Source organism: Bison bison, unplaced genomic scaffold (assembly GCF_000754665.1).
Source record: "Bison bison bison isolate TAMUID 2011002044 unplaced genomic scaffold, Bison_UMD1.0 scf7180017864472, whole genome shotgun sequence".
NCBI classification, from domain to species: domain Eukaryota; kingdom Metazoa; phylum Chordata; class Mammalia; order Artiodactyla; family Bovidae; genus Bison; species Bison bison.
Genome location: NW_011495033.1, coordinates 2,844,508 through 2,872,279, shown reverse-complemented (window position 1 = coordinate 2,872,279; position 27,772 = coordinate 2,844,508). Strand labels below are relative to the sequence as shown.

The window sequence follows — 27,772 nt, the reverse complement described above, 5'->3', positions numbered from 1 at the left end:
GGACTGCAAGGAGATCAAACCAGTCAATCCTAAAGGAAATCAACCCTGAATATTCATTGGAAGGACTGATGCTGAAACTCCAATACTTTGGCCCTGTGTGAACAACTGACTCCTTGGAAAAGACCCCAATGCTGGGAAAGATTGAAGGCAGGAGGAGAAGGGGATGACAGAGGATGAGATGGTTGGATGGCATCACCGACTCAATGGACATGAGTTTGAGCAAACTCCGGGAGTTGGTGATGGACAGGGACGCCTGCTGTGCTGCAGTCCATGGGGTCACAAAGAGTTGAACACGACTGAGCAACTGGACTGAACTGAATCCCACTTACCTTACATTTTTCAGAGACCTTCAAAATTTCTGACTACTGAAGGCCCTCTTTATTATTCTTAGCATTCTTATGTTCATATTAAAACACACACAGGGACTTCTCTGGTGGTCCACTGGTTAAGAATTCACCTTGCAGTTCAGGGGATGGGGGTTTGACCCCTGGTTGGGAAACTAAGATCCCACATGCCCCCAAGGGGCAACTAAGCCCACGGGCCACAACTAGAGAGTCCATGTGCTGCAAGGAAAGATCCCCCATGCTGCAACTAAGACCCCACGCAGCCAAACAAATGAATATTTAAACCTCCCCCCACACACACCCTATCATTTCTAGAGATTTTGGTAGGAAGGGAATGTAGGTGCCTCTTCTTAGTGAACTATCTTGATGTAAAATGTCCAACTTGAAAGAAGTTGTAAGCATGAGAGTGGGAAGAAATATATTTACATATACAAGTGTGGCAGACTCTCTTCATCACTTACTCAGCAGACATTTTCCCACCTTTCTGTCTGCCAACTGAACCTTAATTTTGTAGGAGATAGAAATCACTTGATATCAGAGAATTATATCTAAATCCTGAAACAAAGGAATAAATTACAGTTGATCAAAACTATTCCCAATTAAGCCCTTTTCCCTTTACCAGCTGTTGGCTTAGGGTGGGCATGTAACCTAATTAGGGCCAATGAAATGTAAAGAAAAGTCTTGGAGTGAAGAGTTTGGGATCTTCCCTTCTTGGGTAACAAAACAGAACCTCCAGAGGAGAAAGCCCCTTTGTTCTCAGTCCTTTTCTACTATAACAAAGTGATGCACTGGGGCCCTCCCTGGCGGTCCAGTAGTTAAGATTTTGCCTCCCAATCCAGGGAGTGCAGGCTCAATCTCTAGTCAGGGAGCTAAAATCCCACATGCCTTGTGGCCAAAAAGCCAAAACATGAAACAGAAGCAATATGTAACAAATTCAATAAAGAGAAAAAAGGAAGAGATGCCTGGAGCTGCAGTAGCTATCTTGTGATCTTGCGGTAGGAGGACAAAAAATAAAGAGCAATAGAAACAGGATAGGTACTTAATGAAAACACTGAGCTGTTGAATGACTGTTGATTAAGAAAACAATAAATGTCCTGATGGTTAAAGTCACTGCTGTCTGATTTTCTGTTACTGTTACTTGTGTTTGAATATGCCATGTAAATTTTTTCTAATAATATTCTAGAGTAATATAGATTAAAAATTACCTCTAATATTTCTTACATTTCACATTTGTTCCCTCAGATTTAAACCTGGAGAACCAGCCAAAAATGTCAACTTGTTCAATAAAGGAGTCTAAAACTAGAGGCTCAAAGAATATTGTCTTTAGAAAACCTGCAAAAGTGATTTTCAGTTTAGATCAAACTGCACAGGATTCAAACCGGGAACAACCATGGAAGAAAAATCTTTTAGAAAGGGTGCAGGCAAGAGCCCAGGCAATGCATCAGAAAATCATAGATAAGGAAAATCTGAAGAAGGAACTAGAAAAAAAGGAGGAAGAGAAACTCCCCAGGGATAATTTGGCCAAAGAGTGGTTTAATACTGAAAACATGACACTGAACACTCGTGCATATTTGCTCGACAAACTTCTACCTACCTTAGTTCCTGGAATGGAAAGAATGTTAATGCAAGTGGAAAAGAAGAAGCTTTTGGCAGATGTTGATATTCCCACCAAGTTTGATCCAATTAACCATTTGGGAGAATACTTAATGAGAAACAACCCTAATTATATCAAAGATTCAGGACTGTCTGGGTATCAGAGGGTGATGAGAGAGATCTCAGAAGACCTGAAGATATATGTTCCGAACACTACTTACAACAGGTACAGTTTGTTGGTGTTTTCAGTTGATGATCTAGCTCTCCTTATGTTAAAAAGTAAGTAGAAAAAAATATATAATAATACAAACAGGATTTTAAGTAATGTTATAGTTCTTCAGAAAGGACTTACGAGCTACTACTATGTGCTTCACTATTTATGAGACACAGTGAAGACTACTGAGGTTTGTTAAGCTCCATGTATTCATGAATTTAGTTATCTCACTAGGATCCCAAGTGTATATTTATCTGTTTTTTATCTGTCTCCTTGTACTGAAAAGTAAGCTATATGAGAGGAAGCACTTTCTGGAATTTAACTTTCCAGATAGGTAATACGTTTATCTGGTTCAAAAGCTGAAATGTATAAAGTGGAAAATATTTTTAACTCATTCACATGCTTTGGATAAAAGGAAGGAAATTAAGAATGTATATTTGCATTCGCTTATGTGTTACACTAGGGCTTCCCAGATGGCCCAAGTGGTAAAGAACCTGCCTGCCAATGCAGAGACATGAGAGATGCGGGTTCAATCCCTGGGTTGGGAAGAGCCCCTGGAGGAGGAAATGGGAACCCACTCCAGTATTCTTGCCTGGAAAATCCCACGGACAGAGGAGCCTGGAGGGCTACAGTTCATGGGGTTCTAAAGAGTCAGACATGACTGAGCAACTGAGCGCACATAAAGTATTAAACACCAGAAACTTTCTTTCCCATTCTTTTTAAAAATTATTTATTTATTTGCTGTATTGGGTCTTGGTTGCATCATATGAGCTCTTTCATTGTGATGCATGGACTGTCTCTAGATGCCCACTGGCTCAGTAGCTCCCCAACATTTGGGATCTCAGTTTCCCAGACCAGGGATCAAACTCGCATCCCCTGCATTGGAAGGCAGATTCTTAACCACTGGACCACCAGGGAAGTCCCTCTCTCCCATTCTTATCCTCCATCCACCGAGTGCTCCCCCTCAGCTGTAAATAACTATTGTTCTTAATTTTCAGTACATCCTTCCAAGTTTCTTAGTGTACTCATGCATGTGTGCTAAGTCGCTTCAGTGTTGAAGAAGACTCTTAGAGTCCCTTGGACTGCAAGGAGATCCAACCAGTCCATCCTAAAGGAAATCAGTCCTGAATGTTCATTGGAAGGACTGATGCTGAAGCTGAAACTCCAATACTTTGGCTACCCGATTCAAAGAACTGACTCATTGGAAAAGACCCTGATGCTGGGAAAGATTAAAGGCAGGAGGAGAAGGGGACAACAGAGGATGAGATGGTTGGATGGCATCACCAACTCAATGGACATGAGTTTGAGTAAGCTTTGGGAGTTGGTGATGGACAGGGAGGCATGGTGTGCTGCAGTCCATGCAAAGAGTCGGACACGACTGAGCGACTAAAGTGATTCAAGATGTCCAGAAATTCCTAGTATTTGCCAGATATTCTACTGATTCATTTTACACTACTCAGCAACTGATATCCTTAGGAGAACCTGTCATTGCACCTTGTGTCAGGAACCTCATTTCATAATAAGATATATTTTGAATAAACAGAAGAAAATAAGAATTAAGTATAATAATTAAGTAGATATATATGTATTTGTATAGGAATACTCATCACAGGAATAATATGAACATGCTTCAAGAAGTCCAGCTTAGCTTTGTGAAACTAAGACCATCAGAGCTTAAAAACAAGCAAACACAAACTGAGCTTATTAACTTGCCAGGCAAAGGAATCTATACCAGTGAAGAAATCACTCACTAGTTGCAGAGAGGGAAGATTCTAGAGTTTTAAGTGTTAGGAAGGGAGCTTTATAATGGTTATACTTGTAACAGTTAAAGACAATCACACTGTATATAGGATGGAATGAGTCCATAGGTTTGTACACGATTGATGAAAACAAGTACTATTGTTTAGCAGCTGAAAAAGAGGCTTCAGTTAGGTCTAGCAATGGTCTCGTGTACTGGGGTCACTCAAAGTTCACGGTCTATTATCCACTTAAGCTGGCTAGAACCAGTTTTTATGAAATACAACATTCAGTTTTGATATAATCTAGGCAAATTCTCTAAGTGGAAGATTTTCCTAACACAGCTTGAATGGATGGATAGAATTTGGATTGTGACAATTAGGGCAAGAAAGCATTTTTACATCTATTCTTTAAGTAGTTAGATTTATATTGTACTCTTAAAAATCTCAAAACATCTAAGATGGGGAGACAGTTTTTTCAACTGTCTTGGTCTTTGTTGCAGTGTGCCAGAGCTTCTCTAGTTGTGGCATACGGGCCTCAATGCCCCATGGCATGCGGGATTTTAATTCCCTGACCAGGGATCAAACCCACGTCACCTGCATTGGAAAGCAGATTCTTAACCACTGGACCACCAGGGAAGTATTGTGGAGACTGTTTTATTAACTAGCTTTGGTTGTGAAACAAAATACCTCAAAACTGAGTGGCTTAAATAAACAATCATTTATTTGCTCATGATTTTATGTGTTGGTAACTTTGGACTGGGCTCATGGCTCATCTCTGCTCCACATGGTATCACTCATACATTACAGTAAAATGGCAGTTGATAGTCATCTGGCTATTAGTTGTCTGACTGTTGGTAAAGCAGTGGGGCAGGTTGCTGCTGCTGCTGCTGCTAAGTCGCTGCAGTCGTGTCCGACTCTGTGCGACCCCGGAGACGGCAGCCCACCAGGCTCCCCCATCCCTGGGATTCTCCAGGCAAGAACACTGGAGTGGGTTGCCATTTCCTTCTCCAAGGCATGAAAGTGAAAAGTGAAAGTGAAGTCGCTCAGTCGTGTCCGACTCTTCGCGACCCCATGGACTGCAGCCTACCAGGCTCCTCCATCTATGGGATTTTCCAGGCAGGAGTACTGGAGTGGGGTGCCATTGCCCTCTCCGGTGGGGCAGGTTAGCCTAGGCTTATTCCAAGGTGGTGGTGCAAAGGCTCTTAAGTTTAATGAAACAGAGCAAACTCCAATGCTTAAGCACATTGATTCCTTTTTTCCACTGTTTTATTGTGATACAATTTTTGTTATAGAAGTTTTATTGTGATATAATTTATACCACTTTTCAGCTTTCTGCTTCCTGTGTTTGCTAATGGCCCATTGGCCCAAGGAAGTTACATGGCCACAGCCAGACACACGAGATGCAGAAATAGACTTTAATTCTTAATGGGAGGAGCTGCAAGACTACATTGCATACAAACAGACCTGCTTACAGGAATGGAAAGAATTTGTGACAATTTTCGCATTTTACCACATTGTAGTTTTGTTTTTGTTTTTGTTTTTTTTTCTTTTCCAATCTCCTTAAAAGTGGATTGTGAATTTGCACTTAGAATCTGCTTACAGGTTATGTCTACCCTACATTACAATACCCTAAGTTAAGAGTTTTGGAGGCTATGAAATTCTGTTGATTAGATATCCTCTTGAGATAATGCAGACCACAAAAGAGAAATTTTATTCAGTCCCTGAATGAGTTACATCATAAATTAAAAATCCATCTGGATTGTATTTAGAGCCTCCTGTGCAATGGCCCTGAAGCTCAAAACCAGGTTCTGTTTCTAAATGTGGACATTTATAAGAGGGAGAAAATGATGTCTGAACTGAGACTTAAAGGATGTGGAGGATCTAGCCAAATGAAGAGAGGGAGGAAGGCTTTTCAGGCAGATGGAACTGTGACAGAAACCCAATTTTGTTCATCCATTTTGATTGATACACATGAGAATCTGGAGACACCCAATACTTATTACACAACATCACTTACTTTCTTGTTCTGCATTGGACCCTAAGCTTTACAATGGCAGAATCCATAGTAGGTGCTCAGTATATGTTTGTGTAATGAGTGAATTAAGAAACTCAGTGAGTGTGAATGAATGAATAATGAGAAAAAGCTCTAAGAAATACACAGAATAGAGAATCAGGAAGGAAAGACAGGAATTGAGGAGAGAGCTGTATAGAGGCTCCCCAGGTGGCACAGTGGTTAAGAATCCACCTGCCAGTGCCAGAGACTCAGGAGACCCTTGATTCAAACCGGAATCAAGACTGCTGGGAGAAATATCAACAACCTCAGATATGCAGATGACACCACCCTTATGGCAGAAAGTGAAGAGGAACTAAAAAGCCTCTTGATGAAAGTGAGAGTGAAAAAACTGTCTTAAAACTCAATATTCAAAAAACTAAGAACACGGCATCTGGTCCCATCACTTCCTGGCAAATAGATGGGGAAACAATGGAAACAGTGACAGACTTGATTTTCTTGGGCTCCAAAATCTCCGCAGATAGTGACTGCAGCCATGAAATTAAAAGATACTTGCTCCTTGGAAGAAAAGCTATGACAAACCTCGATGGCATATTAAAAAGCAGAGACATTACTTTGCCGACAAAGTTCCATACAGTCAAAGTTATGGTTTTTCCAGGAGTCATGTATGGATGTGAGGGCTGGACCATAAAGCAAGCTGAGCGTCAAAGAATTGATACTTTTGAACTGCGGTGTTAGAGAAGACTCTTGAGCGTCCCTTGGACTGCAAGGAGATCAAACCAGTCAATAATCTTAAAGGAAATCAATCCTGTATATTCACTGGAAGGACTGATGCTGAAGCTGAAGTTGCAGTACTTTGGCCACCTGATGAGAAGAGCCAACTCTGCAGAAGACCCTGATGCTGGGAAAGATTGAAGGCAGGAGGAGAAGGGGACGACAGAGGATGGGGTGGTTGGATGGCATTGCTGACTTGATGATGAGTTTGAGCAAACTCCAGGAGATGGTGACGGACAGGGAATCCTGGCATGCTGCAGTCCATGCGGCAGCAAGAGAGTCTGATACAGCTGAGCAACTGAACAACAATCCCAGGTTCAATCCTTGGGTTGGGAAGACACCCTGGAGCAGAAAATGGCAACCCACTACAGTATTCTTGCCTGGAAAATCCCATGGACAGAGGAGCCTGGCAGGCTCCACGGGGTCTCAAAGAGTCGGACTGCACTGAGCTACTGAACACACACGCATGCTGTATAAAGAGAGGGAGAGAGTGGGAAAGGGAGAGGTAGACAGATAAAGCAGCAGAGGGAGAAAGATAGCGGAAGGGAAGGAGAGCCAGCTGAGAAGAGACCGAGGGTTCAGAGACAAGTGGAGGGGCTTGGCTGGTTAGTAGTCATATCAGAGGAATTTAGCACTTCCTTTAAAATGCTAATTATCTTCCAGCAGTTCAGAAACCAGCCCTTCTACACTATTAAACAACTTGCCTGGGGGTATTCCCTGGCTATCCAGTTCTCTGGTTGGGGAGCTAAATAAAGTCCAAGATCCTGCATGCTAGAGGCCAAAAAACCAAAACAAAACAGAAGCAATATTGTAACAAATTCAATAGACTTAAAAAAAAACAAAACCCTGCCTGTTTTTATTTTCAAACTTGAAATTTTATTTTTGAAATCTTTTCTTACAGAAGTTTGAAGTCCTTATATGGGCATAAAGTAATGATTTAGATTTATATTGTTTCTCTTGGATTATTGTTTGTTGTTGTTTAGTCCCTAAATTGTGTCAAATTCTTGTGACCCCACAGACAGTAGCTCCATCACGCTCCTCTGTCCATTGAATTTCTCAGGCAAGAATACTGGAGTAGGTTGCCATTTCCTTCTCCAGGGGATCTCCCCAACCCAAGGATTGAACCTGCATCTCCTGCATTGGCAGGCAGACTCTTTACCACTGAGCCACCTGGGAAGCCCCTCTTGGATTATTAGTAGTGTTGGTTGCTCAGTCATGTCTGACTCTTTGGGACCCCATGGACTGTAGCCTGCCAGGCCCCTCTGTCCATGGGATTCTCCAGGCAAGAATCCTTGAGTGGGTTGCCATTCCCTTCTCCAGATGATCTTCCCCATCAGGGATTGAACCTGGATCTCCTGAATTGCAGGCAGACTCTTTACCATCTGAGCTACAGCAAAGTCTCTGTATTAATCCCTCTTGGATTATTAGAGTTCTCCAATTTACCAGTTCCTACTGAGAAGTCTTTTGCATTTCAAAATCTGTTAGATTGCCTTAGTCTTTTCTTTGAAAAATGAAAGAAAGTGAAAGTTGTGTCTTACTCTTTGCAACCCCATGGACTGTACAGTCCTTGGAATTCTCCAGACCAGAATACTGAAGTGGATAGCCTTTCCCTTCTCCAGGGGATCTTCCCAACCCAGGGATCGAACTCAGGTCTCCCTCATTGCAGGCAGATTCTTTACCAGCTGAGCCATGAGAAGACCTGACTCAAACATTATTTGACAATTATGTTTGAAATCAGAAGCTACTTTTATTATTCTGAACCATTTTGGTGTTTCAGTCAAAACAGTGGTTTTGAAGTCCTAATATGGATGATAAATATAGGGATGACTAAAACCACAGTTCTTCCCCCATTTTCAACCTGAGTGATACAACTCTGTCTGAGTAGAACGTAACAATTCTGCTTAAGCGGAGAAGGCAATGGCACCCCACTCCAGTACTCTTGCCTGGAAAATCCCATGGACGGGGGAGCCTGGTAGGCTGCAGTCCATGGGGTCGCTAAGAGTCGGACACGACTGATCGACTTCACTTTTCACTTTCATACATTGGAAAAGGAAATGGCAACCCACTCCAGTGTTCTTGCCTGAAGAATCCCAGGGACGGGGGAGCCTGGTGGGCTGCCGTCTCTGGGGTCGCACAGAGTCGGACACGACTGAAGCGACTTAGCAGCAGCAGCAGCATTCTGCTTAAGGGCTGTCAAAAGTATTTGACTCTGGCCAGATAAAAGAAATTGGCGATAAATATTCCTGGACAGAAATCAAAAGTTGGATCCAAGGAATCAGAACTACCTGAGATGCTTGTTATAAATGCAGTTTCCAGTCTCCCTACCTAGACTTGGAATCAAGGTCTTTCCAAGATGATTTCTATGTCCAGGGAAAAAAGAGGCCCACCACCCTAAGGCCTTAGTGTATTCAATCTTGCTTTTATACATGGCAGCTTCTAGAGCTATTCTTAGTACTTCTTAAGTATAGTATTTCATTGAGTAAAATAAGGCCGACCTCTATAAAAAGTCAAGGAATAGTAGCAGGCAGCTTATGAGAAATGCCAAATTGAATATGTGCTAAGGGAAGGAGGGAATCACTACAGGCTTAAATGAAGATCTCATGGAAAAAGAGAGGTAGAAAATTTAAATGAGGCTCTGAACTCTCAATTCTGCCATTTGAACAATCTTAATTAAATCCAATAATCTTAACACAACATGTCTTCTATTTCTACATCCTTCAGAGTATCCAAGATAAAGGAGAATATTAAACAGAAACGAGAACAAAAAGAATACATAAACGACATCAAAGCCAAGGTGGCCAACGCACGGAAACAGGCTCTGCAGGAGCAGTTCAATGAGTGGATCCTAGACCCCAAAGGAATGATTCCGATGGTAGTGGTAAGGAGGAGGGTACCTATGAAGCTTAAGGTGGAATGGGTGGTAAGAGTGATTGCTAGATACTGATCGATCTAGAGTGTTTCTAGAGTGCTAGAAGCTTCCCTCTAAATTTTCGGTCTTGCTGAGGTAAATCTAGCCCACGAAAGTAAATTTCTTCAATTTTCTCTTGAACATTAAAAAGAAAATTCTAGGTAGATTTCCAAAATATTAACTCTGGCTGAATTTCACAAGCTCTTCATTATAGACAGACACAGCTTCTGTTTGTTTTTTGTATGTGTGTGACTAATTACTTCTGTGGACTAAACGACCATGTGGTGTGGAGTCGAGGTATGGGCAGCACCATGCAGCTTGTGGGATTTTAATTCCCTGATGAGGGATTGAACCTGGGCCCTCAGCAGTGAAAGTGCGGAGTCCTAACTGCTGGACCGCCAGGGACTTCCCTAAAAGACCATGTCATTAGCTCCAGGAAATAACTGTGCTCTAAGAGATAAATATGTTCTCTTAGGTATATGTAGGTGCTTCCCAGGTAGCACCAGTGGTAAAGAATCTGCCTGCCAATGCAGGAGACGTAGGAGACTTGGATGTGATCCTTGGGTCGGGAAGATCCCCTGGAGGATGGCTACCCACTCCAGTATTCTGCCTGGGAAATTCTATGGACAGAGGAGCCTGGTGGCTACAGTCCATGGGTTCACAGAGTTGGACATGACTGAGCACACACATACACACAAGTATATGTAGATGTGAGAATAATTGTTGGTTATATATAATACCCACCCCACTTCAGTACTCTTGCCTGAAAAATCCCACGGATGGAGGAGCCTGGTAGGCTGCAGTCCATGGGGTCGTAAGAGTCGGACACAACTGAGTGACTTCACTTTCACTTCTCACTTTCATGCATTGGAGAAGGAAATGGCAACCCACTCCAGTGTTCTTGCCTGGAGAATCCCAGGGACAGGGGAGCCTGGTAGGCTGCCGTCTATGGGGTCGCACAGAGTCTGACACGACTGAAGCAATTTAGCAGCAGCAGCAGCAGCATATACAATACCAAGTATATTTCCAGTTCAAAGTGAATTGCTGAAAATACACCAAGGAGGATAAGCCTCAGACTGGAAGAAAATATTTACAAAAGACATGGCTGATAAAGGACAATTATCCAAAATATACAAAGAGCTCTTGAAACAATGAGAAAACAAATAACAGATTTTAAAAGGGGCAAAAGACCTGAACAGACACTTCACCAAAGATATACGGATGGCAAAAAAGCATATGAAAAGATGTTCCACACATGTCGTTGAGGAAATGCAATTGAAAACAGCCATGAGATACCACTACACACCTATCAGAATCCAGAACAATGACAACACCAAATGCTGGCAAAGATGTGCAGCAACAGAAACTCTCATTCGTTATTGGCAGAAATACAAAATGGTTATGGCCACTTCGGAATACAGCTTGGCATCTCTTATGAAACTAAACATACTCTTACCATATGATTGAGCCCTGGTAGAGGATCCTTTGTATTTACCCAAAGGAGTTGGAAATTCATGTCTACACAACAGCTGACACGTGGATGTTTACTGCATAATTAACAATTAGCAAAACTTGGAAGCAACCAAGATGTCCTTCAGTGTGTAAGTCGCTTCAGTCGTGTACAACTCTTTCTGAGCCCATGGACTGTAGCCAGCCAGACTCCTCTGTCCATGGAATTCTCCAGGCAAGGATACTGGAGCAAGTTGCCATGCCCTCCTCCAGGGGATCTTCCTGACCCAGGGATTGAATCTGCATCTCTTACGTTTCCTGCATTGCAGGTGGATTCCTTACCACTAATGCCACCTGGGAAGCCATCCCTCAGTGGGTGAATAATAAATAAATGTGGTACATCCAGATAGTGGAAAATTATTCTGTGCTAAAAAGAAATGAGCTATCAAGCCATGAAAAGATGTGGGAGAACCTTATATGCATATTACTAAGTGAAAGAAACCAATCTGAAAAGGCTATATACCGTATGAGTCTAATTCTATAACATTCCAGAAAAAGTAAAATTATGAAGACAGGAATGGTGGGGTGTGGACAGAGATGAATAGACAGAGCATAGAAGAGTTTTAAGGTGGTGAAACAATTCTGTATTACATAATGATGGATACATGTCATCATATAATTTTCAAAACTCATAGTTATACATAAACTATGGACTTCGGGTTTTGAGGTTCCAGTGTAGGTTCATTGGTTGTAACAAATGTACCGTTGTGATGGGGGATGTTGATAGTGGAGTTAAGCCATGTATGTGGTGGGCTGGGGGCAGGGAGTATATGGAAACTCTGTATCTTCTGGTTAATTTTGCTGTGAACCTAAAACTGATCTGAACAATAGTATTATTTTAAAATAAAATAGATCAAGAGGAGCTCTGAAATTTTATTTTGTCATTGACAAGTGAGGAATTACAGAGAATTCTTTGGATTGCCAAGCTTGTTGCCAAAGGTGCCTTAGCTTCATCCAAGCTTCATCATCTAACATCCAAGGATTGTTAGAAATTTGCTTGGAGCTGGCAAATGGAATCCTATCAGCATCCTAGTTCTCACACAAAAGGGTTGAAAATCACTGAGGAAATGCATTCAAAAGTATTTTATATACTTTGAAATATGCTATAAACTAAATATTAACTCTTACTATTTCTGTACCTGGGTCAGAAGAATTACTCAGGACTTAAACTGAAAGACTACAGATGGCTTTTATTCTGAAATACTAAATATATGGTAATTGAAAAGTAATATAAGGTCTCTTTGATTTGCAGATTCAGAACGTTCTTCATGAATTTTTTCAAAATCCAGATTTGCAGCTTGGTAAGCCTGCCTCTTACTACAGCGTTTATATTTCTCTCTCTCTCTCTCTTTTTGGAGGGGGAGAATGCTGCATTAAGATGAAGAGCCAGTATTGAGGTAGACGTTATCAAAGCTCTTACAGATGTTCTCAAGCTCCTTTGCTCTTCTCAGATGGAGAATGTAGAACAGCAGAGATGCAGTCCGTGAATTTTAATTCTTTTAGTTGAGCGGCCCATTTTATTAAAATTATTTTGTAATAACCCTGACTATTGAGGGGCTTCCCTGGTGGTTTAGCCGGTAAAGTGTCTATCTGCAATGCTGGAGACCGGGGTTCGATCCCTGGGTCAGGAAGATCCCCTGGAGAAGGAAATGGCAACCCACTCCTGTATTCTTGCCTGGAAAATCCCATGGACAGAGGAGCCTGGTAGGCTACAGTCCATGGGGTCGCAAAGAGTCAGACATGACTGAGCGACTTTACTTACTTACTGTTGAGAGAGTCAGTTCCTAGGCAGGTTGATGAAAAGTCCAGGGTCCCTGAGGAGGTGAAAGGGGTCTGGAATTCTCAAGGAGAAGGAAAGGACAAACATCTTTTTTTTCCTCTCTACATTCCTTAGTCTTAGTCACATAAAACTTTTTTTTTTTTCCTTTAAACCAGGAACTGATGATTATACAACAAACTCAGTTTAAACTCTGTACTAGGGATTATATAACAACAATGTATCTTGCTTGAGGACATTTTCTCCTTCCTGAAAACCTTCTGACTAATCCTGATATCTAAGGATGTATATTATGGGAGTGGGTTTGGTAGGATCTTTCTATTGTTAAATTCTAATCCTGTTATCCTAAAATGTATTATTTGAATCTCTTACCAAAAGAACATATTCATATATTATTTATTTATTTAAAAAAACATTAAAGACAAAATAAAGTCTTTAAAAAACATTTATGTTTTAGGACCTTCTAGCATAAACCAACACAGATATTTTTGTAGTCTTTTTTGATATGCCTGTTTATTTCTGCTTTATCTTGACACAATCATTAAAAATGTAGGCATGCTCTTAAATGTTTGAGTTCCTTGGCTAAATAGAAGCCAGGAAAAATTATAATCTTGTAGTAATTGGAATGTCACCCAACTATATATCATTTATTCTATTATAAATATTGATTGGCATTAAGAATTTTATGTTCTTTTGGAGTACTATAATATGAATATAAAATGTGAATGTGTTACAACAAAACTAACTCACAAATAACTTTTGTTCAATAATTAGAAACATGCTGTCTACCAGTAGATATTGCTGACTCAATGAAACCAAGATTGAACAAAACAGAATTTATACAAGTAAGAAGTTACATTATTCATTATTTGAATCAAATTATTTTGCAGGTCTCAATCGTCTTTTGGTGGATGTCACACATACAGTAACCTAGAATTAAATAAATGAAAGCGTAATAGCTAATTTTGGGCTTCCCAGGTGGTACTAGTAGTAAAGAACCACCTGCCAATGCAGGAGATGTAGGAGATGCAGGTTCAATCCCTGGGTCAGGAAGGTCCCCTGGAGGAGAGCATGGCAATCCACTCCAGTATTCTTGTCTGGAGAGTCCCATGGAGAGAGGAGCCTGGCAGGCTGCAGTCCATAGAGTCGGACACAACTGAAGCAACTTCGCAGGCAGGCAAGCAATAGCTTATTTTATCAATTCTCAGATGTACACTTTAAAATATTTCGCTTCAGTTCAGTTGCTCAGTCATGTCCGACTCTTTGCAACCCCATGGACTGCAGCCCGCCAGGCTTCTTTGTCCATCACCAACTCCCAGAACTTGCTTAAACTCATGTTCATCGAGTTGGTGATGCCATCCAACCACCTCATCCTCTGTTGTCCCCTTCTCCTCCTGCCCTCAATCTTTCCCAGCATCAGTGTCTTTTCCAATGAGTCAGTTCTTTGCATCAGGTGGCCAAAATATTGGAGTTTCAGCTTCAGCATCAGTCCTTCCAATGAATATTCAGGACTGATTTCCTTTTGGATTCAGTGGTTTGATCTCCCTGCAGTCCAAAGGACTCTCATGAGTCTTCTCCAACACCACAGTTCAAACGCATCAATTCTTTGGCCCTCAGCTTTCTTTATGGTCCAACTCTCACATCCATACATGACTACTAGAAAAACCATAGCTTTGACTAGACAGACCTTTGTTGGCAAAGTAATGTGTCTGCTTTTTAGGTTGCTGTCTAGGTTTATCATAGCTTTCCCTCCAAGGAGCAAGTGTCTTTTAATTTCATGGCTGCAGTCACCATCTGCAGAGATTTTGGAGCCCAAGAGAATAAAAGTCTGTCACTGTTTCCATTGTTTCCCCATCTATTTGCCATTAAATGTTTAAATTAAATTAAATCAGGAACTCCCAGAAACTTCAGCAATTCTTATTCCTACTTTTATAGATAAAGATACTGAGGTTCAGAAAGGTTAAGTAACTTGTACAAGGTCTCACAGTAAGTGGAGCTGGAGAAATTAGTATTCAGGCTGTTTGCTTCAAAGTCAACACAAAATTACACTTGATAAATTATGATTTTATTGTAGTGGAATAAGCAAAAGAAGTGGTTTAACAGTACCAGGGTCCTATTTCTTCAGCCTGCATTTATATTTTTTCATGACTTCCCTCTAATTCCCCCTTTTTTTTTGAGTACCAGAGTCAAGGTAACTTTCTCCTCCACTCCTTCACCCTTGCTTCATGGAGAGTGATGACTGTGGACTAAATACGATTTCAAGATTCTGTATGAAGGATTCCTGGAAACCTTGAAATGATTATCATGTAGATAAGAACTTGGCAATCCTGTCTCTATTATGTTCTGATTTTAGATTCTGTATTTGAGTATTTGGTGTCCATTAGTCACAGAGCCAAACTAATGGCCAAAATTGTTTATATAGTCTCTGTGATCCAAAGCACATACTCCAAACCACCTACTTGTTTAAACCTCACTCACCAGACCAGTATTTCCCCTGCCTCAAATCAACCCAGGACCAGATGCCAGATAACTGGGGACAGGTCCTGTGCCCCAAAGTCTACTGGGATTATTCAAATTGCCAGTCCCAAACTGTTAACCCTGCCGTGCCTTATCTTTCCTGAGCAAACGCCAATAAAGACTCTGTTCTGGACCAAGGGGGATGGTGGAATTAATAGGTTGGGATTGACATATATACACTATTGGTATTATGTATAAATAGATAACTAATGAGAATCTATGGACTTCTCTGGTGGCTCAGGGGTAAAAAAATCTGCCTGCCTATGCAGGAGACGTGGATTCCATCCCTAGGTTGGGAAAATCCCCTGGAGAGGGAAATGGCAAACCAATGCAGTCTTCTTGCCTGGGAAATCCCACAGACAGAGGAGCCTGGTTGACTACAATCCACAGAGTCGCAAAAGAGTTGGACATGACTTAGCGACTAAAAACAAAACAAAATATTCCTTCATATGGACATAGCGCACTTTATCCATTCATCAGTTGGGCTGTTTTCACTTTTTTATTATTGTAGATAATGCTGCTATAAATATTTGTGAATATGTTTTCCTGTGAGTGTACGTCTCAGTTCCCTTAGGTATACACCTAGGAGCGGAATTGCTGATTGATATACCAACTCTATGTTTAACCTTTTAAGGAACTGCCAGACTGCTTTCCACGGTGGCTGCTTGCCCTGTTTTACATTCCCGTAGTGAATGAGCATTGTAGCCACTCCACATCCTTGGCAACACTTGTTATTCTCTGTTTTGTTTGTTTGTTTGCTTTGTTTCATCATTTTGTTTTTTAACTATAGCTACCCTGTGGGTGTAAAGTGGTAGCTCACGGTGCTTTTGAAACGCTAAATGGCTCTGATGGCTAAAATGACACTGAGCATCTTTTCAGGTATTGGCGACTTGCATATTTTCTTTGAAGAAATGTCTACTTAGATCCTTTGTCCATTTTTAAATTGGGTTATTTGTCTTTATTATCGGGTTATTAAAACTTTAATACTGTCTATATATTTTATATAATCCAGATATATTTTATAATCCCTTGTCAAATATATATTAGAAATATTTTCTCCTATTCTGCTGGTTATCTTTTCATTTTCTTTTCTTTTTTAAAAAGTTAGTTTCCTGTCCTCACTGTTGCATGTAGGAATTTAGTTCCCAGACCAGGGATCAAACGCGCCCTGCAGTAGAAGCGCAGAGAGTTCTAACCTCTGGCTTGCCAGGGAAGTCCCTCCTTTCATTTCCTTGATGATGTCCTTCAAAACACGAAAATTTTAGTTTTGATGAAGTCCAATTTGTCTATTTTTTTCTTTTGTTGCTTTTGCTCTTGATGTTATATCCAAGAAACTATTGCCTAATTAAAGATCATAAAGATATGCTCATATATTTTAGAGTTTTAATTAATATATACATCTATTTAAATATCTGATCCTTTGAGTTCATTTTTGTGTATGGTGTGAAATAACAAAACTTTTTAAGTATTTGATAACTTAAAAAGGCAAAAAATAAATAAGGATATGAAGAAGCTGTTATACTGTTCTATATATGACATTATTTAATATAATGTCTGTTATGTAATAAGACATTTTACAAGCATATACAGAACTTCAGTCCCTACAGTTATCCTGATCTAGTTTTCAAAAATATTGATCTGACTATCATAAATAGGCCCCCAAGAAAACTTTGTAAGTTTCAAAAACTAGAAATCTGATGTTATATTTTCTTGAAAGTGAAAGTCTTTCAGTCACGTCCGATTCTTTGGGACCTCATGGACTATACAGTCCATGGAATTCTCCAGGGCAGAACACTGGAGTGGGTAGCCATTCCCTTCTCCAGGGGATCTTCCCAACTGAGGGGTCTAACCCAGGTCTCCCACATTGCAGGCAGATTCTTTACCAGCCGAGCCACCAGGGAAGACCAAGAATACTGGAGTGGGTAGCCTATCCCTTCTCCAGCAGATCTTCCTGACCCAGGAATCAACCTGGGGTCTTTTGCATTGCAGGCAGATTCTTTACCAGCTGAGCTACCAGGGAAGCCCATTTGTTATATAATAAAACTGGAAAATAAACAATTTTAAAATTATGTAAGCCCAACCATTTTGAAATTTAAAAATACTTTATTTAGTAATTATTGGGTCAAGATCTTACATCTAATTGTATGGAATGCCGCTAAATATTTACTCAGTTGAGAAATTATAGTCTTAAAACTTTTTAAAAATATAGTAGGGTGAAGAATTTTAAAAGCACGGATAAATATAAAAATAGAATAACAATGTATATATTCCCATAACCTATTAATAGGGTTAATTCTTAATAACATCATGGAATATTTTTGTAAGGAAAAATTACTTAATTTTGTAAAAATTATCATGACTAAACAAAAAGTATTCAAACAACTTGTAAAACTGCAAAGATGAGGATTTAAAATTTTTTCATAAATTTCTTTTTTAAAGTATTTATTTATTTATTTGGCGGCACTGGGTCTTGATTGCAGCATGTGAACTCTTAGTTGTAGCATGCAGGATCTAGTTCCTCAACCAGGGATCAAACCTGGGCCCCCTGCATTGGGAACAAAGTCTTAGCCACTGGACCACCAGGGAAGTCCCTATAATTAATTTCTTACCCAGAAATAACCATTGTTAGTCTTAGATTAACATCATTTAAAACAGCTTTATATTTTTTGTCTCAGTAAGTAGAGGTGTATATAATGTCTCAGTAAATAGAGGGATATATAATGTGGATGTCATAAATTTTGTTATAAAATTTTAATTACTTTAAATAAAAAGTATTTAATTGTACTTGATTCCAACAGAGGAAAGAGAAACTAAAGTATAAATAAGGGAATTATTGAAATTGGACATACCTTCACAAAAATTATTCTAAAATCATTCTAAGAAAAGGCAATATGATGAAGATCAGAAAAGGTTACAGTCATTTTTTAAATCACATATTTCAATTACATAAAATAACAGTTGACACACTACCATAAAAGGTGAAGGGTTTACTATTTCCTCATGTCTTCCTATCTTTTTTTCTTTTTATGTTCCCCAAGTTTAGATTAGTTTTTTCTCTTGGCTGTGCCCCTCAGCTCGTGGAATCTTAGTTCCCCGATCTGGTGTTGAACCCAGGCCCCAGCAGTGAAAGCACCAAGTCCTAGCCGCTGGACTCTCAGGGAATTCCCCCAAGTTATTTTATTCAGATTTACATTATTTACTTTTTTTCCTGTAATTACAATTCCTATAGTTGATTAATCTTAGTCTAATATTTAAATGGATTTGAGGTTCACCTCCTGTCTTTTTACAATGGTTTTTCTATTCCTGAGTTATTTATTTTTATTCATCTCTTAATTAGCTAAATTTCTTGTAAAGTTTTTTCAGGAAGGTCACAAGGGTGCTATATTTTCTGACTTCTTTTATGTTGAAAATACCTGCATATTGCCTCTGAAACTGTATTTTGAATGAATGTACTGTATTTGGATCACCTTTTCTTTCCACCTCAAAACAATATAGACATTGCTTAATTATTTTCTGGTATTGGATGTTGTGAAGTCTGATGTCAGTTTTAATTTTATTTCCTCCTTTCATTCATTTAAATTAATTCAACAATATGTACATATACACATACATACATATCATATAAGAATACATATATGTATATAACCATATATGATATTTGTCTGTTTGTGTGTATATGTATATACGTATGTAAGTCCACACAATTAAAGGAGAAAATCGGTAAGGGTGAGAGATATATATATGTGCTGTGCTTAGTCGCTCAGTCGTGTCCGACTCTGCAATCCCATGGATTGTAGCCCACCAGGCTCCTCTGTCCATAGGGATTCTCCAGTCAAGAATACTGGAGTGGGTTGCTATGCCGTTCTCCAGGGGATCTTCCCAACCAGGGATTGAACCCAGGTCTCCTGCGTTGCAGGAGGATTCTTTACCCTCTGAGCCACCAGGGAAGTCATATATATATATATATATGTATATATACGCACACACTTAATAGGAACTTTTAGCATTCTATTAATACCTTTGTAGATGTATATATCTATATATATGTGTGTGCATACGTATATGTGTATTTATATAAATAAAAATTTTTTAATGAGTGGTTTGGGCTAATAATAATAGTTTTTCTGATATTTTCCACCTTCTCCTAAAATGCAAATAGCACATCTTAAGGTACTTTATTTAGAGTGAAGAGCTATTACATCAACAGAAACCAAGGAAGTATTTCTTATATAAAATATTATTGGATATATTTAATCATCTGATCAATAAATCACCAAGACATGACATCAGACAAAGAAGTAGTGTTTAGAACACCTAAATTTTAAAAATTTATCTAAATTTAAAAATTTTTTAATTTATCTAAATTTAGATAAATTTTTAAAATTTATTTTTTAGTGAGGTAACTAGTTTATAAGGTTCATGTATAACATGGATGGAATATTTGCTTTTAAAGAGGTGTGTTTTAAAGTTATTCTGCCAGCACTCAATGAAACTGAAAAAAAATGAAATTATACATGTCGGCTATTACACACAGGCGCCACCTAGTGGTGATACTATGCCATGCAATTGCCCCTCTAATTGTTTTAATGAGCAGTGTAATTAGCCTTCAGGTTGGAGCATGTTTGGAAAAAATGAGTCACTGAGTAATAATTACTGATAATATATAGAAAAAGAAAAATGGAGAGAACGAATGGCCACATATACTTCCATATTCACATCATTTTTCTAGCATTTCTGTTTTCTGGTGGGTAAATGAACAGATGAGAATCTTTTTGTTGACCGTAACCTCTCTTTTCATCTGTTTCATTTTATTCATCATTTCATCATTTTCATTTTATTTCAGTAAGTGAAGACCAAAAATAGCTATTTTAGGATATTTACTTCTAGTTTCTTACTTCTTAAGTATATACTATTTACTTTCTGTGCTAGAACAGAGCTCAAAGTTCGAGTTGTATTTCTTACACTTAAGGATCAAATAATGCATTGTTGTATGGGAGTGTGCCTGTGGGTATAGGCAAGCATTTATGTCCATGTGTGTATGTGTGTGCACATGTGCATACATACACTGGATGAAGCCAGAGAAGGGTACAGGGAATGAAAGAATCAAAGTATAAGCAAATTAAGGATGTGCATGCGTGCTCAGTCGTGTCTGACTCTGAGACCCATGGACTGTAGCCCACCAGGCTCCTCTGTCCATGGCATTTCCCAGACAGGAATGGGTGGCCATTTCCTCCTCCACAGGATCTTTCTGACCCAGGGATCGAACCTGAGTCTCCTGTATTGCGGGTGGATTCTTTACCTGCTGAGCCCTTGGGGAAGTCCCCAAGTTAAGAACACATGTCACAAAAAGACAATTACAAAGCAATGAACAGGTGCAAAACATAATGAGTTATACTATTATGTTTTTATTATGGTGCTGAGGGATGCACAGTAGAATAAAAATGAGACCTCAGTGGACCAGGGTTAACGTAGGAAAGTTTTCTAGTGTTCATGAGTTTTAAAATTCTTCTACTTACGTGTCTCCACCTTGTAGCTCCTGACTTTAGAAAGAACACTAAGAACAATGCTTTAAACGTTTATTTATTGACAAGAATGATTTCTTTTAAATTTTTATATTCTATTGGAGTATAGTTGATTAACAAGGCTGTGTTAGTTTCAGGTGTGCAGCAAAGTGATTTGGTTATACATATACGTGTGTCTATTCTTTTTCAAGTTCTTTACCCATTTACGTTGCTACATAATATTGAACAGAGTTCCTGTGGTATACAGTAGGTCCTTGTTGGGTTACCCATTTTAAATATAACAGTGTGTACATTGACAGGAACAATTTTAAATGTAAAATGTGCTAGTTTATTTGAGATTGTTTTGATTATAAATAGAATATTTAGACTCATAAGAAATATATTTCGGGAGAGTGTCAAGTTCATTTTAAATTCTCAGAGCACTCTGGCTCCCGTGAGACAACTCTTTCTAGGAGGCAAAACTTAACATTTGCATCATTTTTACGGTGAGTTGTTCAAGTAGATATTGTGTTCCCTATACAAATGTTAAAAGGAACAGTCGTCTTTTTTTTTTTAATTTATTGGAGTATAAAGTTATTTCACAGCGCTGTGCTAGTTTCCGCCATATAGCAAAGTGAACCAGCCATATATATACACATGTCCCCTCCCTTCTGGATGTCCCTCTCATCTAGGTCACCAGAGAGCATCAAATAGAGCTGCCCGTGCTATACAGCAGGCTCTCACTAGTTATTTATTGCATTCATAGCAGTGTATACATGTCAGTCCCAGTCTCCCCATTCATCCCACCCTCCTCCCCCGCTTGGTATCCCTACACTTGTTCTCTATGTCTGAGTCTCTATTTCTGCTATGCAAATAGGTTCATCGGTACCATTTTTCTAGATTCCACATGCTGTATGAACACACCACTTCTTCAGTGATAGACAGCATATATTCTGTGTATTTCAATATTCTCTAGTTCTTGTTTGCAGACATTTCTGAAATGTTATTTACTGCCAAAGCTTACAAATACAGTTCGGAAGTTAATACCTAACATAGTTTCCAAACACAGTTTCTTACTGTTGCTCTCAGGTCACCCACTTCATGAACTCCCCTGTATGTCTATAATTAAATGTGTGAATCCCCAGGCTGTAGAATGTAATGATAACTGCTGCTGCTGCTGCTGCTAAGTCGCTTCAGTCGTGTCCGACTCTGTGCGACCCCAGAGACAGCCGCCCACCAGGCTCCCCCGTCCCTGGGATTCTCCAGGCAAGAACCTGTGCTCTATAAATGGTCCTTCTCCAAGGCATCAAAGTGAAAAGTGAAAGTGAAGTCGCTCAGTCGTGTCTGACTCTTGGCGACTCCATGGACCACAGCCTACCAGGCTCCTCCTAAACGTGACATTTACCTCATCCTCAACGTTGTGATTTTCCTGTCAGAAATGAAAAGCCTAGAATTCATTACGTTGGGATCCAGTACATACAGATAACGTGACTGAGCACAGTTCAAATGTTTGACAGCTCACAAAGTGATTAAACAGAAGGATATTAGTAGTTAATCATATTCTTAAATTCATCTAAGCAATTATGTCAGGATTTATGGATAGTAATTGATTCGTTCCTTGGGAGGATGTGAAAACACAAAGGCTATGATATGTTTTACTTTTTTGTTTTTACAAGAGACCCTGGCAGACTGCTGTAGTTGTTCTATTTGGAATTTGATATGTAGTTCAGTTGGCATCTGGTAGTCTTTCATGTCATATAGCCCAGGCTTACAGAACATGCTCATTCAGAAAATCCGTAGACTATAAATCTAGAATGTTCAAATGTGTCTTGGCCAAACAGTTAAACTAATTCTTGACTTGATAGCATTCCCACAGCCAGAAAACTCATATGGCTTTGAGGTCAGTTCCCAAAAGCTTAATCCAAAACAAGATGAATCTTTTTTTTTTCTCCCTCTCTATTTTTGGCCATGCATAGTATGATGGATCTTAGTCCCTGACCAGGGATCGAACCTGTATCCCCCCATGGACCACCAGTGAAGTCCCAACAAGAGGAATCTTTTAATGAATAAGTAATTTTTATTTCAGCTTTAGAAGACAGAGTCACAATATTGCCAGAAAATATCAATTATTCAGTAATTCTACCTTACCAGTAATTTAGAAAAGTATCTACTATTCAAGAAAAATTGACTGAGGACTGAACAATAGGATCTTAGAATACTGGTATAATTAGGACCAGTTTCCCCAGACCATCTAGTTCAAACTTCAGTGAGTTTGAGCGAAAGAATCACTCAGAAAACTTCTAAAAACATAGATTCTAGGTCTCACCCCAGAGTTTCTGATTCAGTAGGTTTGGAGTAGGGCCCCCAAATTTTCAATTCTAATAAGTTCTCAAGGGACCACACTTTGAGAACCACTGATCTCGTTGGATTTTTCCTTTTAAAATGTGAATGTCAGCTGAGAGGACTTTTATTTTATAAAGAAAACCTTCTCCATCAATTTCTTTACCTAGTTCAAAAGGAAACGAGACTTCACAGAACTTCATGCATGAAATACCTATGCTCCACTTATATAAAGGAGCCTCTCCATGACCCAGTGAAATAGCTACTCTGGCAGCTATTAAGGAACAGATTAAGGAACTGTAAAGTCCAGTGACTCATTCAAGGTGATGGTTGCGTTTAGTCGCTAAGTCGTGTCAGACTCTTTTGCGACCCCATGGACTGTAGCCCACCAGTCTCCTCCGTCCATGGGATTTTCCAGGCAAGAATGCTAGAATGGGTTGCCATTTTCTTCTCCAGAGTATCTTCCCTCATCCTAGGTTACTCAGCCAGTAAATATAGGAACTGAGGTTTGAACCCGGACAAAATATGAGGTCTTAACCTATACACTACTCTGCTTCCCAAGGCAACAAATGAGAACTTAATTGTGCTCATCAACCCATCAAGAAGCTGTTAAGGAAATGAAATATTTAGAAGAGCTCCTTTGCTCTGCTCTAAGTTTCCCTCTTTTGATCTCTAAGCCAGTTGAAGGATGGTTTATGGTTCATTAATATAGATTCAAGATATATTTACATAATACATCCTAAATTTCCCTAGATGATATTAAAGAGGAAGTGAAATATGGAAATCTAGCTATGGAAGCAGGGTCATTCTGTACAAATTTGGCTACCTCTTTGCTTGGGGCAGAGAAAGAAGTGGGTTAACACTTTAAAAAGATCCCACTGAGAAACTCACTGAGATACTTATAGTCAAGGATAGAACAAGATTGTAATGTTCCTGATCTATCAAATTAGCAGAAATCTGGAAAGTAATACACATTGATGTTGAGGCTGAGGAGAAACAACCACTCATAAATTAGTTGTGGGAGTGCAAAAGGTAAGAGTGAAAAAGGGTATACAAGCCTGATGTCAAAACCCACCAAAAAATACAGAAGCTTTTACCTTCTTTTTATTAATAAATATTTATTTGTTTAGCTGCGCTGGGTCTTGGTTGTAGCACACAGGATCTTTAGTTGCAGCATGTGAGCTCTTATTTGCTGCCTGTGGGATCTCTTTCCTTGATCAGGGACTGAACCCAAGCTCCCTGCATTGGGAACTTGGAGTCTTAGCCACTGGACCACCAGGGAAGACCCCAGATGCATTTACCTTCTAAGAGAACAATCTCTCGTCTGGGATTTATTCACCAGGCCTCAAGAGGTATAACCTAAGAGCATAGATATTCTCAGATTCTACACTTTCAAAAGAAAAAGCAAATCATAGACAAAGGATTTGTTGTCATCATTTAGTCTAAGTTGTGCTTGATTCCTTGCGACCCCATGGACTGTACCCCACCAGTCCTGTGCCCATGAGATTTTCCAGGCAAGAATACCAGAGTGGGTTGCCATGCCCTCCTCCGGGGGATCTTCCCAACCCAGGGACTGAACCCATGTCTCCTTCATCTTCTGCATTGGCAGGTGGATTCTTTACCTCCGAGCCACCTGGGAAGCCGTCCCCGTCCCTTACACGCCAGTAATTAAATACAGCCAGTCTTGGAAAATGAAAACACATGCTCTTATATCCCCCACATCAAAAGAAAAACTGCATTCCATTTGAAGAACTATTCATTTACTGGCCACATTTTATGACTGCTGCTGTTTCATACTGTGAGGTTAACAACTGCTCCCATATAAGACTGATGTGACCTAGAGGGAAATTATTCCAACAGTGTGTACTGGTCTATGGTGTATGTAACTGGTCTATGGTGTTGGGGACTGTATTGATCCCCTCTCTCTGCAGCATAGCCATAGAGCAGCATTCATTTGAAAATGCTTTATCTAACCAGATGATATGGAAAAAATTGCAGCCAATAATTGCATGCACATCAATGGAATCCTTGGGGGAAAAAAATCCAAGAACACGGTTTTTAATCAATCACCTATCCTCTTTTTCTCCATAGCTCATCTCTTTGCACATTGCAGGCTTTAAAAGTGAAACGTTTGAGAAGCTCCTTAAGCACCTTTGCCATTGTGCTGCCGAATTCAGGGAGGTCATAAAAACTGACATGCGGAGACAGATGTTTGCTGACCTCTTCCTGCACTGTGACCGTGGGAAGGTAGGCGAAACCTCTTAAAGTAGTGCTTCTCACACCATCTGTTGTGAAGGACCAGTCTTTAGGTTGTTGATGGTGATATTTTTAATATGTGGACTGATAATGAAACTGGGTTACTACGAGGGAAAAAGGAAATAAAAATACAATCCAAACATATTCTAATCTAAGAGCTATTAACAAACACAGGGAAGTAAATTACTCATTTATGTTTAATTTTTTTTTTTGTTTTACCAGTTCCCACAATTTCTCTTGGTTTTCCCTTTGACTTTTTTTAAAAATATTTTTTTGATGTGAACCATTTTTTTTAAAGTCTTTATTGAATTTATTGCAACATTGCTTCTGTTTTATGTTTTGCTTTTTGGCTGCAAGACATGTGAGATCTTAGTTCCCCAACCAGGGATCAAACCTGCTCCCCCTGCACTGGAAGGCAAAGTCCTAACCACGGAGCAATCAGGGAAGTCCCTTCTCTTCAACTTTAATAAATAGCTACTGATTTCAAAAAAAATACAGTCCACATTGTGTTACTACCAGATTCAAATCTGATTTAATATCGGTTACTTTCTTAAGTTGCTATAACATTTTCTAGATGCTATTCTCAATTCCTACCTTTCTCATCACACACAGACTGGTACCAGCCTGCAGACTACATCTTGTGTGGCACTGCATATGATTTATAACTTGTCTCTAAGTTTCTTTCCCATTTTTAAGAGTGGGTTGCTTAGGAATTTTTTTTTTTTTTGCTTAGGATTCTCTATGGTGGTGTCTTCCTAGAGAAAAGAGCTGCTTTTCTCTTTGGGGAATAGAAAGCCTACCACATTTTATTCTGCTTCTTAAAAAACAAAAAATGTTTATATCAAAAAGTATTTCTAGGAATAGGATTTGAAAGTGAAAGTGAAAGTCACTCAGTCATGTCTGACTCTTTGTGACCCCATGGACTATACAGTCCATGGAATTATCCAGGTCAGAATACTGGAGTGAGTAGCCTTTCTCTTCTCCAGGGGATCTTTCCAACCCAGGGATTGAACCCAGGTCTCCTAAATTGCAGGTGCATTCTTTACCAGCTGAGCCACAAGGGAAGCCCAGGCATATTGGCATGGGTAGCCTATCCCTTCTCCAGGGGATTTTCCTGACCTAGGAATTGAACTGGGGTCTCCTGCATTGCAGGCGGATTCTTTACCAACTGAGCCATCAGGGAATTTAGGAACGCACTATTGTGCCAGGACACCAAATGAATTTGCAAGAATAGATTCCAACTTTACTGAAATTATATTTGTTTATGAACGTTATGCTTATTTGTTTGTATCCCCATATTCCTGAAAAGATTTAAGGAAGCTTATGTTATTCAGTCACTTAGTCATGTCTGACTCTTTGTGACCCCATGGACTGCAGCCTGCAAGGCTTCCCTGTCCTTCACCATCTCCCGGTGCTTGCTTAAACTCATGTCCGTTGAGTCAGTGATGCCATCCAACCATCTCGTCCTCTGTCATCCACTTTTCCTCCTGCCTTCCATCTTTCCCAGCATCAGGGTCTTTTCTAATGAGTCGGCTCTTCACATCAGGTGGTCAGAGTACTGGAGCTTCAGCTTCAGCATCAGTCCTTATAAGGAAGCTTATAAGAATAGATAAAAAGCAACAAAAGAACATAGATTTTAAAAAGTAGGATGAAAGAAGAAAAAGAGGATACTATATGAAGTTGGGAACAAAGCTGTAAATGCATACCATAATGACCTAAATATTTGTTCTGGATTGTCTGCAGATCTGAATGTAACCTCCTAGTAGAGAATGTGAAATATGACATATTATTGATTATATGACACAATAGTGTGTGAAGCACACTATTGACAGTGTTTTAAGATAAGTATGAACTGGAGCTAAGAAGGTGCAGAAATTTGGGGATAAAAAGCATAGTTAGGAGTTTCAATATTCCATCTACATAAAAGTTTCAAATCTCATGTAACAACTGATTGCCAACTTTCTGCTTAGGTAGGGTTTTTGGATCGTCAGAGGACATTGGCCTTGCTGGAAACATTCTATGACCAAAGTTCAAAAGTGCTCAGAGGTACACTCCGAAACCCAAGACAATGTAAGTGCCACCCAGAGGGAGTATGCTCAAGCTGGAGTGAAGCAGTACACGGATGTGACAAACAACATCATTCTATCACCATGGAATCCCTCCATGTAACACCTCCCTTAGATCATGATGGCTGTATCTAGTTGTTCATGCCATACAATGGTAATTATCATTACCATCTAGTTGAACTAGATGTGTTTTTCACAACAATGCAATACTAAAAGTTGTTAA

At 39.6% G+C, this 27,772-nt stretch overlaps 1 protein-coding gene across 1 annotated transcript in view; it reads left to right on the top strand.

The window, feature by feature from the left end:
• Positions 1–27,772, top strand: part of EFCAB5 (EF-hand calcium binding domain 5) — an 88,844-nt gene that overhangs the window by 21,170 nt on the left and 39,902 nt on the right. The window contains exons 4-9 of the mRNA XM_010861679.1: positions 1,587–2,163; positions 9,397–9,553; positions 12,345–12,393; positions 13,644–13,714; positions 25,319–25,474; positions 27,454–27,553. Of these exons, the coding sequence (XP_010859981.1) occupies positions 1,587–2,163; positions 9,397–9,553; positions 12,345–12,393; positions 13,644–13,714; positions 25,319–25,474; positions 27,454–27,553 (1,110 nt within the window). The remainder of the gene's footprint in view (positions 1–1,586; positions 2,164–9,396; positions 9,554–12,344; positions 12,394–13,643; positions 13,715–25,318; positions 25,475–27,453; positions 27,554–27,772) is intronic.